The 13,406-nt window shown below is 50.4% G+C and overlaps 2 protein-coding genes and 1 long non-coding RNA gene across 8 annotated transcripts in view; 2 read left to right on the top strand and 1 right to left on the bottom strand.

Moving 5' to 3' along the window:
- CCDC51 (coiled-coil domain containing 51) overlaps positions 1–11,989 on the top strand; it is a 38,437-nt gene extending 26,448 nt beyond the window's left edge. For 2 of the 6 annotated variants that reach the window (XM_070237724.1, XM_023620506.2), the window contains exons 2-4: positions 8,902–9,221; positions 10,264–10,428; positions 10,992–11,989. In XM_070237724.1, coding sequence (XP_070093825.1) covers positions 8,910–9,221; positions 10,264–10,428; positions 10,992–11,747 — 1,233 coding nt within the window. In that variant the 5' untranslated portion in view covers positions 8,902–8,909 and the 3' untranslated portion in view covers positions 11,748–11,989. Of the gene's footprint in view, positions 1–3,772; positions 6,053–8,901; positions 9,222–10,263; positions 10,429–10,991 lie in introns of those variants that run through there. The other 4 variants (XM_001494938.6, XM_070237723.1, XM_005600705.4 and 1 more) reach the window with 4 other exon arrangements.
- LOC100063824 (uncharacterized) lies at positions 1,627–3,841 on the bottom strand. The gene is made up of 4 exons (XR_288541.3): positions 3,741–3,841; positions 3,601–3,656; positions 3,431–3,518; positions 1,627–1,980 (listed from the first exon to the last, which is right to left on the bottom strand). It is a non-coding gene; the product is annotated as an uncharacterized lncRNA (long non-coding RNA).
- PLXNB1 (plexin B1) overlaps positions 11,051–13,406 on the top strand; it is a 29,591-nt gene continuing 27,235 nt past the window's right edge. Inside the window, exon 1 of the mRNA XM_023620499.2 lies at positions 11,051–11,134. The gene's annotated coding sequence lies outside the window, so the exon portion shown is untranslated. The remainder of the gene's footprint in view (positions 11,135–13,406) is intronic.

Here is a 13,406-nt window from a genome sequence, read left to right on the forward strand (position 1 = left end):
CCAAGCTTAGCTTGTGCGTGTCCTATGAATATTTGTGAAAGCAGTAGATGAAAGGGAGATCGCTGTCAGGACCTAGAGGGTCTTGAATACTTTAGTTTTGAGGCAACTGGTAGGTTCCCTTAGATAGCTGTGCAAATGTTGAATGCTTAAGTCTTAATTGTTGCAGGTCTCTGGTCCTGTAGAGACAGGATTGTACTTCATTTGTCAGGAGAGATTAGGTTCCACCAAATAGAAAAGTAGGAGCTTACTCTCAGGGGCAGTGTGCTGGCACTGGCTCTTAGAAGGGTTGTTCTCAGTAGCTCAGGGCTGGGTGCCAGCTGGCAAGGCTTCACAGGGAGTGCCTAAAGTCCAAAGGAGGTGCTGCTGGCTTTGCAACTTTCCAGGAGAGGACCAAAGCAGGCTATTTTTTTTCCCCTGTTGATATCAAGTATATTAGTCATAAAACGTCATAAAACATAAAAAACCTATCAAAACCTTTCCAGTTGTGACTTAGCAAAATCTCAGACTAGTTCTAGGGCCCTTTTTGAAAACACATTCTGACGAAGCTTAGCATTATTCCCATAATTTTATCAAGAGCCTGGAGGGGAAATCCAAAGACTTGTGCCTCTGAATTAAGTGTTTCAATATATATGCATTTAGCACACATTATGGCTGGTCTGTTTTCCAGGAATTTACTCCTTCTGGAGTCAAGGGTGGTAGATAATCAACAGATGTCAGGAGACAAAAATGAAACAGGGTGAGAGATACTGGGACTGCCACTTTATATAGAGTGGTCAGAGAACAGCTCACTACTGTGATGTTTCAGTTCTCTAAAGGGGGGAATCTCCAGTTACCAGAAGAGTGACAGGCAAAAGGAAGAGTTGCTGAAAACACAGTGAGGCAGGAGCTTGCTTGGAATATAGGCCATTGTCGCTCAAGATGGATGAGGGGGATGAAGATATCAGAGGGTAGGGAGCAGCAACCTGAGCCCTTAGGACTTCAGTGGTCATTGTAGGGATGCTGGCTTGTACTCCAAGAAGCCAGTGAAGAATTCTGAGCCAAGGAGAGAGTATGACTTTATGGTTTAGTGAGATCACTCTGGGTCCTGAGAGATTAGACTGTAGGGAAGAAAGGGTAGGAGCAGGAAGACAAATATGAATGTGATTGCAATAATCTAGCTGAGGGATTTTAGGGGTAGAATGGGGGGGGGGGGTGGCTGGAGGAAGTATAAAGGAGCCAGAGTTAATTTTGCTGACGGGTTGAATATGGGGTATGACATGGGAACCTAGCAAGGACCTTTCTGAAGCCCTAGTAGAAACGCAGACCTGGGGGCTTCAGAGTAAGCTTTGTTCTTAGAGACTTTCAGGAATCTCTCCTTTCCCCAGTTTTCTTCCCTTCATAACGCGAATGTATTTGTCCTGCTCCTCTCCCACAATAGAAGCTCCTTGACAGCAGGAATTGGTCACTGGTACATGCTCAGCCTGCACATAGCAGACTCCTTACATGAACAGATGAACAATCCCATTAAAAGAAATGGCAACATGGATGTTGTAACAGAGAAAGATGGGTTTTCTTTCCAAAGTACAAGTTCTTCCACTAACCTCATGTAATGTATTCTGTTGAGTATACAACCAGACAAAAACAATAGCCATTTTAAACAAGCTGGTTTAATTCCAAGTGGTACAGAATTCGGGATAGAACAAAGACTGAAGAACACTGGCAGGATTCTGGGCTGGTTTACTCTGACCTCACAGATAACACAGAAATGGCCGAGTGAGCAGAACTAAAGAGATGAGTCACTATGATTTTTATTTTTTTTACAAAAGTTTATTCTTAAATGTACAACAGGCTCTAAGACAACACTTCATTCTAACTATAGGTGGCAACACATGTTATGGAAGAGAATCCAGATGTTTAAATAGGAATGGAATTAAGGATCATCATTGCCTCAGGCACAAGGAACAGCTTACTTTTTCCCAGATTTCTTAATTCCACCTGTGGCTGGAAAAAGAAAAGAAAAGTCTCAGCTAGGGAAAAATACAGTTCTTATGGTAGAAACCCAAGAGGCCTGATATGAATCCCAGTAAGGCTCAGCTCTTATACTGGGCATTCTTTTTTTTTTTGAGGAAGATTAGCCCTGAGCTAATTGCTGCCAATCCTCCTCTTTTTGCTGAGGAAGACTTGCCCTGAGCTAACATCTGTGCCCATCTTCCTATACTTTCTATATGGGATGCCTACCACAGCATGGTGTGCCAAGCAGTGCTATGTCTGCACCCGGGATCCGGTGAACCCTGGGCCGCCGAAGCGGAAAGTGCGCACTTAACTGCTGCGCCACTGGGCTGGCCCCTGAAGTCCATATTCTTAACCACCACATCACACTATACTACCTTCCATATTATAATCTGGGTTCTGGTTTACTCAATACCTTTATTTTACCCAATTTACAAATTACATAATTACAAATTACAATTAAGTATGCTTAATACAAGAATAAAGATCCTAAAGGGCTGTGACAAAATAAACCTTAAAAAATTAATGATGCTCAATGAGAATCTAGTAGTATAGGATTTCACCAAGGATTGACCTTTTCCCTATACACAATCAAAGATTAAGGAAAGGTACAAACTACTTCACATCATTCCAAAAAAAGAATCTCAATTGCTAGAATCTCAGCGCTGTGTGGGTAAACAATAATGAATCAGATGCACTGGGATAGAGGTCTTGGGAAGCCCTGGATGACAGTCCCACCATCCCAGCCTCCACTGTCCCTAGTGTGGCTCACAGTGATCCAATAGGGCATAGACAACTGTGGAGGAAATCCTAGTTTGAAGAATGTAAACAGGATTTAAGAAGCACAGAAAGTACTGCGATTCTTGGGCCTAAAAAATCTTTTGATGTGTAATCGATTCCTCTTACATAAAGAAAAGAAGAGGCAGAATTGTGGGGAATTAGGTTAAAAAATTATATAGCGCAGTAGCACGCCAAGGTGCCTGGACTTGAACCTTTAGGTGCATCAAGAAGTGCAAAGACTCAGGATGCAAAAGTATTTACTAGAGTTAACAATATGATTAGTAAACCACGAGATGTTAAAGCAATAAAGAAGCAGTAAAATACTAATTTGGGACAAGAAATCGTGGAGATATTTGGAAACTCAACTATGAACGTGTCTAAGATACGTGAATTTTTGAGTTTCCATTTCTGTCGCTTCCTTAAGCAAGGGAAGCCCAGACTGCTTGGGAGGCAGGAAACTTCCTTTCCCGACCCGGTCTGGCTCCCGCCCCTTTCCGCTGCTGAGAATCCAAGCGTGGCTAGGGCCGTCCACCGCAGCGGACACGAGGACCGGGGACCGCGCAACTCACCAACGAGGCAGGAAACCAACCTGCCCGGGCCAGCGTCCAGACTGATGCTCAGAACGTTTGTCCGGCTTGAGCTCTACCCGGCCCTCACTTACCGAGCGGGCCCTTTCCCGCCGCTTTCGCTTTTAGCTCCTCCAGTTTCTTCTGCTCCTCCTTCTGTTTCTGCTTGAACGCCTTATCCTCCTAGGGAGAGGCAGAGCGGGTTCACTCCAGGCGGCTTTCCCAGTCCCTCCGCACCCGCCCATGCCTCCGCGCGCGCCCTCACCTCGTCCATCTCCTTGGCCTGCTTCTTAGGCTGCTTCAGGGGCTTCTTCTTGCCACCTGTGGGCGATACGAGCACGCTGAGCCCTGCCCCCGCCGGGTCCCGTTCCTCTTTGCCCCGCCCCGTCGGTCCCACATACTCACCTTCGCGGCCGGACATGGCGCCTGCCGCCCCTTCCCCAGACTCTGCCACCCGAAGCGGAGCTCCGCGTCCCACCCCCGAGCCTGTACCTCCACGGGGGCCCGCTGATTGGGTCCTAGTCCGGAAGTTGCGCTTCCGCTGCCGGAAGCGGCCCTCCGGAGGCGGGCGCTAAAAGGTGAGAGACCAAGTGAGTGGCGGGCGCTCGGTTGGGGTTGCGGCTCCGGCGCTAGGCGCGCCAGGTACCAGGGGGAGGGTCGTCCTGCCCGGGATTGGGGGTGGCGGGGGAGGCCGGAAGCCGAGAGGGGTGCTTAACCGGAAGCCGCCGGGCCTGGGACTGCGCACGGGGAAGGCAGTGTGGCTAGAGGAAAGGGCCGGTGTAAAGGCCTTGAAGCGCAGCGCCTTCCTGGAACGGAGGAAAGCACAGCATGGCTGGAGGGAGATGCGAGGGAGGTGGCAGAAGTGGGTGGAGGCCAGGTCACCTGGTCCTAGAGCTTTGGAGGCCACTGGAAGGAGTTGGGTTTTGTAGTATAGTCCGGAGTGCGACTTTTTGCAAATTCTGTTTATTCATTCAGTACATTTTTGTTGAGTATGTTCTATGTGCAGATGGTATTCTAGGCACTGAGGATGCAGCAGTGAACAAACCAGTGCCGGCTCTGGCAGAGCGGACATAGTGGGTGAGACAGACTAGAAGCAAGTAAATAAGTGAAATACATATTGTAGGTCATGTGATATGTACGAGGAGAAAAATAAAACAGGCAAAGTGGGTAAGGAGTGCTGGGATGGATGGCAGTGACACTTGAGCAGGACTTGAAATCAAAGGGAGGGAGCAAGCAGTACAGATAGCCAACAGCTGGTGTGAAGGCCCTGAGGTGGGGGTAGCCTAGTGTGTTCCAGCAACATCAAGAAGGTCCATGCATGGCAATTATGTGAGAAGAAGGATGTGTTAGCTAACCTTACAGTGGTAAACATTTAGCAATATATACGTGTCAAATCACATTGTACACCTTAAACTTACACAATGGTGTATGTCAATTATTTGTCAGTAAAGCTGGGGAAAAAAAGGTCGATGTGACTGGAGCAGAGTGAAGAAAGAGAGACTAGTGGGACAAGAGGAGAGAGAACAATGAGAACCAGGACGTGGATGCCCTGTAGGCCAAGGGAAGGATTTTAGCTTTTACCTTGAGAGAAATGGGGAACCACTGCAAGGTTTGAGCAGAGAGAAACATAGTCTGATCTGTGTTTTGAAAGGCCCGCTGGCTGCTCTGTTGACACTAGACTGTAGGGCCCAGAGTAGAAGCAGAGAGACCTGTCAGGAGGCTCTTAGGATAATCCAGCCAAAGATGTTGGTCGTTGGGACCAGGTAGTAGCAGTGGCAGGGGCAAGAGGAAGAGGGGTTCTGGATTTAGGAAAGAAGTAGCATTTGCTAATGGATTAAATATGAAGAGGGAGAGAAAGCAAAGAGTCAGGGATGATGTGAGATTTTTGGCCTGATTGAGACTTGTGGTTTTCATTAACCAAGATGGGGAAGGCTGCGGGAAAGGCAAAGTAGGGAAGGAAAGGGAAGATCCCCAAGAGCCTTCTAAGCAGAGGTGTGGATTGGGCAGTTTAATAATGAGCCTAGAATCCAGAGGAGAGGTCTGGGCTGGAGAAGTCAGAGTATAGTTTTTTTTTTTTTTTTAAGTAACAGCTTTATTGAGATATAATTTACATGCCATACAATTCATCTATTTAATGTGTACAATTCAGTGGTTTTAGTATATTTACAGTGCTATGCAATCATCACTACAATCAATTTTAGAACATTTTGTAGATGGTTTTTAAAGCCACCAGACTGGATGAGAGAGAAGTCTAAGGGTTGAGCCCTGGGGCACTCTGTGGAGAGGCTGGGGACTGGAAGCCAAGGGTAGAAGGCATTTCAAGGAGGAGGGAGCTATCACGAGGCACAGGCTGCTGACAGGGCAAGTGAGATGAGGACAGAACTGACCATTGGACTTAACAGTGCTGAGGTGACCTGGACAAGAGCAGTTCCAGTTACATGGTGGGAGTGAAGGCCAGATCAGAGAGGGTTTAAGAGAGAACAGGAGTAGAGGAACTGGAGACAGCTAGTGCAGATGATCTGTCAAGGAGTTTGGCTGTAAAGAGGAGCAGAGAAGTGGGGCAGTTGCTGGAGGGAGTGTCAGATCAATTACTGAGCAGTGTCTGAGGAGGGGACATGGGACCTGGGGCACAGCTTGGGCTTCCCTAGAGCATGAATTCTTCATCCTGAGGAACAAGAGAGAAGGTGGAAATGGCACAGACACTAGTAGGTGGGAAGGTATGGTGGGAGTTTATGGAAGTTCTCTTCTAATTTTTAAATATTTTCTTGGTGATAAATGAAGCAAGCTGTCAGCTATAAGTCAGGATGAGGGCCAGATGATGGAAGTTTGAGGAAAGAGCAGTTGGGAGAGGAAGGAAGACAGTCATCTGGAGGGAGTGGGATAATGGATCTGGAGGGGCAAGATTCTGAACTTGGCCCTAAAGGCCCTCCTTAATTTGGCCTCTGTCCACCTGTCCAGCCTCTCCTCTGTCCACGCTCCTCTGCTGCTTTCCAGCTGCACTGGCCACCTTTTAGGTTTTAGACGACCTCAAGCGTTTTCCATTTTTGTCCTCTGCCAGGAACATCTTCCCTTTGCTGGTTGAGGGGCCTGTGAGACATCTAAGTTGGCAGGAGCTGAGAGACAGGCTAGGGTGGGAGAGTGGGAGGCTGAGAAGAGGGATGAGTGGAGGGACAACTTGGGAGTCATTGGTGCATTCCCTCATAAAGCAGAGTCCCTGCTTGTGTTCTAGTGAGGGGCTAGGCAACACGTAGACAAGGCAGTATGTGTCTGATGGAGAAAAATAAAGCAGGTAATGGTGGGAGTAGTCAAGGAAGGCCTTACCAAGAGGTGATATTTGAGCAAAGATGTAGAAGTCAGGGTGAGCTGACTGGATTTGTGGAGAACAGTGGACCAGGCGAAGGAAGTGGCAGGGCACAGACTCTGTGGCAGGGTTGTGCTTAGCATGTTAGGGTGGCTGGAGTGGAGTACAGGGATGTAGAGAAGGAAGGGATAAGAGGACCAGGGCTTGTTGGCCTCTAGCAGGACTGGTGTTCATGCCAGGTGAGATGGGAGCTGTTGGTGAGTTTTGAACTGAGGGATGTGATCTCACTTAGAGTTAACAGAGCCTCTGGTTGCCATGTGAAGAACAGCTGTGAGGGGCCGGGGAGGAAGCCAAGTCTGCATAGGAAGCTGTAGCTGTCATCTCTGTTAGGGATGGCTGACTTTCCTGGGGTCCAAGAGTGGGAAGCTGGTAGAGAAAGAGCCAGGAAAGGGGGTGGAGAAGAAAGGAAGGAAGGAAGCCAAGAGGGGGCAGGGATTTAAAAAAGAGAGGGTGTTGAAAGCTGCAGAGATATTGGAGAAGAAATCTGAGAAGCACCTGCTGGATCTGACAAGGTGGAAGTTTGGCAGGGCCTCCAGGAGAGCAACCTTGGTAGTGGAGTGGGGTCAGGAGAGAAGGGGGCTGAGGAAGTAGGGACAGCCAAGGTGGACACCTTTCTGCTGAGTGTTGCTGAGGAGAGTGGGTTCTACGGTTGGCGGTGCTGTAAGGCTGCATGCTTTGCTTTGATGAGGGGTACACCTGCAGGATTCTTGTGAGGTCACAGCTTGTGTGCAGTGGGTGCTGGCATTGAGCCCTAGGAGGCCTGCCCGACCACTGCAGCATGGATAGTGTGCACTCCCTTGGGCCTTATGAATGAGGTCCAGGGGTTCGGGTACGGCACCAGCTTGGAACCACTGTTACAGGGATGTCCCCTTCTGTGGCTCTTAGCTTAAGCCCACTTTGGCCCAGAGGCATTTCCTTACCCAACCAACTTTGTTTTCAAGAGGGCTTGAGCTTCTCCAGGCATGGCACGATAGGGAGGAGGCTGGGGTGCTCTGAGTGGGTCTCTGTTCCACATTACCTTACATCAGGAAGCTCCTTTCTTTGTAACTGGAGCTCCTCCAATCTGTCTTCCTGTTCCCAGCTCCCTGTGCTTTTCTCTCTCTGGCCTGGTCGTTTGACCACTAGGTGTCACTCTGACAGCCAGAGTCAGTACTTGGGGACGGGGGTGGTTTGGCCAGAGAAGGGTGCTGCTGGCTCAGGTTTGCCTGGGAGCATGGGTCACCTGGCCCTCTCTTTGGGGTCCTCACTGCTGCTCTTAGGTTCAGGCAAGGCCTGACTGCATAATGGGACACTCTGTGTGCTGTTTCGGTAAATGAGAAATAGGTATTGTTGGGGCCCAAACATCAAAGCAGGATTGAAAAGGGAAAGGTTAAGGAAACCCAACCTGTTGAGCAGTGAGTAAGATTGGAGAGGAGGAAGAAAACTTATGGAAAGTGAGAGACGAGACACTGGGAGTTGGTAGCTTGGAAGGTCTGGGCTTGGAGGGCGGAAGGAGAAGGGCTGGTGTGAACCTAAGAAAAGTTGTCCTTTATGAAGAAACCCAAGTTATTTTGTTTTGTTTTTTGAAGAAATCTAGGGTTTTTTGTTTTATTTATTTCCCCCTGGAATTGTCTTCTTAGAGGAGAGCTGAGGAGGGAGTTTTCTGCCTGGTGACACGAATGACCTGTGTTCTCCAACGAAAATGAAACTCTGCTTCCCCAGTGCTGAGGCAACCCTTAGGGAGTCTGGGAAGTTGGTTTCAACGGTCTTTTACAGAAATCTTTCCCTGAAATCCCCTCAGTTCCACAGTTTCCCTGGGAGGCTTTGTGCATCTTTGTGGGGCTTTGTCAGCATGGTTGCAACTCAGGTTTGAGAATTTTCTTTGACGTTATCAGAAAACTAGGCACCAGGATTCTCATCCAAGTCAGAGACCTGAGGGTTGCGGGAAGGTGGGTGGATTGGGAAGGTCTGGTTCATGTGGCGTTATGGAGGGAGGTGGATGGCATGATTTCCTGCACACGTTCTTCCGTACGGTGTTTTGTTGTCTGGGAGCACCCAAGGGGAACCGTCACCACAGTGGCTGCCTTCTCTGGGCCAACAGAGTAGTGCTTAGTTTGGACTTTTTAGTGGAAATTACTTGTTTCAGAACTGTCCCTAGGCCTTGAAACCTGACTTCTGCCCAGCCTTTCTCAGCCGTGAGCTGATCTGTCTGGCATCCCCCCACAGATCTCCCGATGACAGGGCACAGCCCTGTGTTTGCCATGCAGCACATCGTGGGTGTGTCCCCTGTATTGGTGCGGAGAAGCCTCCTTGGAAAGGACCTCTTTATGACCAGGACTCTCTGCAGCCCAGGCCCCAGCCAGCCCAGAGAGAAAAGACCTGAGGAGGTGGCCCTTGGGCTGTACCACCGCCTCATAGTGCTGGGAAGAGCCCTGGGACATGGCATTCGGCAACGAGCGTCCTCCACAGCCAAGACTTGGTGGGACAGATATGAACAGTTTGTTGGACTCAGTGAAGTTCGAGAGGCCCAGGGAAACGTGACTGAGGTGAGGAGGGGAGCGGGGGTGGTTAACCCTGCCCTCTGACTCAGGAAATAGGGCCTGGATGTTCCTGCCAAACAAGTCACCATCCACATGGTGCTGAGAAGCCACATCCAGATTTGCCTTTTCTTGGACCAATACCACTATAAGAGGGATTTGACTAGTTTCTCACATGACAGCCTGGGTTTGATACTACTGGGGTGAAGATCTCTGTGTAACTGTGCCCTCCCTCCCCCCAAAACAAGTTACTGTGTACCAGTGAGCCCCTGGCCATTAATGTCCATTCTGTTAGGCCAGCAACCACTTCTTTCATTGACTCTTTGGGGGTTGATAGTGAGAGTTGCCTGCAGGGTTGCTATGTTACAGTGTCCTCAAAGCCCTGTGTGTAATTAAAACTTCCCTTGTGAAGGTAGGAACATCTGGGAAACATCATACTGTGAGGTGGAAAGAGCTGCCTGTGGTTGTTAAGTCCATTGAGGCAGCAGAAACACATCCTGCCGTCTTTGTTCCCACTCCTGCCTTGGCACAGACCAGTAGAGCGAGGTGGGAAGAACCCAGGGTTCGGCTGGAGGTTTTGAGGTACACTGCTGTCTCTCCCCTTGGAGGTCACGATCTCAGCTGAGCCAAGGTTTCTGGGTCTGTAAAATGGAGGCGATAGCAATGCCTCTCATGGCGTTGTTTTGAGGCATAAATATAGTAGTACACATGAAACAGCTTAGGAACTAGGTTCCTTTCTGTGGTAGTGTCAGACTAGAGTTGGCTGGGTTTGGTGAACACAGATTGTGTGCATTGTTAACTATTTTCAAATTTCTCAGGGGCATGTTACTTCTACTCAAATGGGTAATCCGGTGAGTCTGATGGGCATGGCCCGGGGCTGCACTTTGAGGACCACTGGGTGAGCCAGGATTATGTGTCTGAGGGATTCTTTTTCCACCTTTGCACTGACACCCCACTGACCTCTTCTCAGCCGCAGCCTTGTTAGGAATAGAGCTGAGCACATGTGGGTGTGGAGGGAAGGGGCACATGGCCTCTCTTGTTCTCTCTTCAGGCAGAGAAAGTGTTCATGGTGGCTCGAGGGCTTGTTCGAGAGGCTCGGGAAGACTTGGAAGTTCAGCAGGCCAAGCTGAAGGAGGTGAGGGACCGCTTGGACCGCATCTCCAGAGAGGATAACCAGTACCTGGAACTGGCTACTCTGGAGCACAGGATGCTGCAGGTAGGCACCTCGGGAGGCAGCCCTTCTTCACCTAGAAGGGAAGCTAGCCTGGTAGGTCATGGAGGGATGAGGTGGGAACTCTGACTGGTCTGGTGGTCAGAGACCTGGGTGAGGAGGGAAACCAGAAGCTCCTATGGAGGGACTGGTCCCCAGGCTTCCAGAGCCTATTCACCCACTTCCTCCTGGAGTACTGGCAGCAGTCCAGGGCAGTATAATCTGGGCCCAAGATTGCTGAGGAGGGAGCACCATGGAGGGGAGTGGCCCAGAGAGTGCCAGGCACTCCCCTCCTGATAGACATGGTCTGTAGACATTAGTGCATGTCTGGTCAAACCCAAGACTGCTTGGGTGGGAGGACAGTGCAGCTCATCTCGACCACCCCCCATTCTTTTGCTCCCCTCATGCGACCAGGCTTATGCTGCCTTCTTGCATTCAGCGTGTTTATAGAGCATGTAATCTGTGCCAGGCGTGAGCCTGAGCCCTAGGGACATGGTAGTGGGACATCTGCGGGCAGCTACAGCTGCAGGGCCACACTACTGCTGTATAACACAACTTTGCTTTGGCAGGAGGAGAAGAGGCTTCGCACGGACTATCTGCGTGCCGAGGACTCTGAGCGAGAGAAGTTCTCCCTCTTCTCTGCGGCTGTGCGGGAAAGTCATGAGAAGGAACGCACTCGGGCCGAGAGGACCAAGAACTGGTCCCTCATCGGGTCAGTCCTGGGGGCCCTGATTGGTGTGGCTGGCTCCACCTATGTGAACCGTGTGCGGCTACAGGAGCTGAAGGCCTTGCTCTTGGAGGCACAGAAGGGGCCTGTGAGCCTCCAGGAGGCCATCCGAGAACAGGCATCCAGCTACTCCCTCCAGCAGAGGGACCTCCATGACCTCATGGCGGACTTAAGGGGCCTGGTGCAAGCTGGGCCAGGGCAGAGCTCTGGATCCCAGGCAGGTACTTCCCCCACACAAGACAGAGACACAGATGTTCTTTCAGCTGCCTTGAAAGAGCAGCTCAGCCATTCCAGGCAGGTCCATTCATGTCTAGAGGGTTTACAAGAGCAGCTTGATTCCCTGGAAAAGACTTTCAGCCGGACAGCTAGGGTGGTTCAGCTTGCAAAGGCTGCAGCACACCCAGGCCTGATGGAGCCAGCAGACGAGGCTCTGCATGGCTCCTTGCTGGAGCAGGAGAGCATGATTTTGGTGCTGTCGGACATGGAGCAGAGGCTAGAAGCCCAGGTCAACAGGAACACTATCTATAGCACGCTGGTTACCTGCGTGACATTTGTGGCCACCCTACCTGTGCTCTACGTGCTGTTCAGGGCCAGCTAGTCCCTGGACCCTCCTCCAGATGGTCTGAGAGGATAGGTGTGGATGTGGATTTAGTTAGAGAATTCTAGAAATGAAGTGAGCCTTTGTGGGTGCACACAACCTCAGCCAGAGTCTAAACACCGTCTCTGTGGCTCACCAGCAGACATACTTTGCTTTTTAGGCAACGCTCATTTACATTAATTATCAAACCTTTGTGCTAATGTCCAATTAAAATGTTGTTGAGTTTGTATTATTTAAAGTAATTTATATCAGACTGAGTTTTGTCCATTAAAAATTGAGATTGGGGACTTGAGGGTTGGGCCTGGAATTATGGTCATCACCCCCTCTCTCATGTCCTCTTGGTCTTGTTCTTAGTTTGGGGCCAGTTTTAGATGCACTTACCCTTGAGGCCTGGATTTTTGTTTTGTATTTCCTGGCCTGCCCTCTGCTTGCCTGACCCTCCTGTGTCAGATAACCTAGGGGTTGCATTGAGTAGAACCTAGCCTGCTGTCCACCCATTGGTGACCATGGTTTCTACCCCTCTTCTGGATCACTTTCTCAGCCATGGTGGGGAGACCCTCCTGGTTATAATGCTGGAGAAATGGTCAGAGGAGAGCAGGGAAGAGGGATTGGGGGAATGGCTGATAAATATTACTGGGGACATAATTACGGGGATTGGTGGCCAATCTGGGTCCCTGGTGCAGAGAGTGCTTTGGGCAGCACTGGTGTGCCACTAGGGCTGAGTGTCCTCCCACACACAGCCTAGGGATGGCCTCTATAGGCATGGGCAGAGGTCAGCCCACCAGCAGTGTGAACAGAGAGGCAATGATGGGGAGGGGCCTCCCAGACGTGGGAGGTGCAGTGGGGAGGCATGGAGGCAGCTGCCCTGAGAACCCGTGACCTCTCCCTTTTCAGAGGGGAACAGCAACCTTTGACCTCCTGGGCTAAATGGCCATGGGTGGCCTTGTGGGTCCTTGAGCAAACAGGGGCAGTGGGGAGGCACTCTGTCCTCGCGTTAGAGTATTGGAGAACGCACCCTCCTTGCAGAGTGTACCGAGCTTGTATGCAGGGTCTGGGTAGGGGCTTCTGCAGGCTGGGGCTTGCTTGCCTGTGCCTGTGCAGAGCCGACTCTCACAGGCAGAGGCCAGTGGAGCCAGAAGTGTTTCCTATGAGGTGCCCTTTTCATGGAGCTGGTGCTCAGGCCTGGGCAGTGAGCATGGCCCAAGTGGCCCCATGGGTGCTATGAACCTCTTAGCTCCTGGTCCCTTGGTCATTTGGTCATTCCATCCTTGGCCTTGTTTTCTTTGTGTAATGGTTCCCCCTGGATGGCATAGGATGAAATGACCTCTGCATTTGTCATGTTCCCCATTCCAGTGGGGTAGAGGGTACCATATCTGTATACCAGTGAGGGATGCTATGGGGACCCTTCTAGGGTGAAGTAGGTCCTGAAGAGTGTGCACTTGAGTGAATGAATTTGAGGAGGGGAGGATTCCAAGTATGTGGAAGGGCCCCCTACAAGCCACACAGGCAGGAAAGGTAAGGTGGGTGAAGGACTTGGGGCAGACTGACCTGGCTGAAGTGGTGATGGGTGTGGGGGCGTTGTGGAACATAAGGTCAGAGAATGAGGTGGAGGACCTGGAGTGCCAGATAGGCAGGTACCTGGGGTCTCTGATGTCAGAG

This window comes from Equus caballus, chromosome 16, assembly GCF_041296265.1.
Source record: "Equus caballus isolate H_3958 breed thoroughbred chromosome 16, TB-T2T, whole genome shotgun sequence".
In the NCBI taxonomy this organism is placed as follows: domain Eukaryota; kingdom Metazoa; phylum Chordata; class Mammalia; order Perissodactyla; family Equidae; genus Equus; species Equus caballus.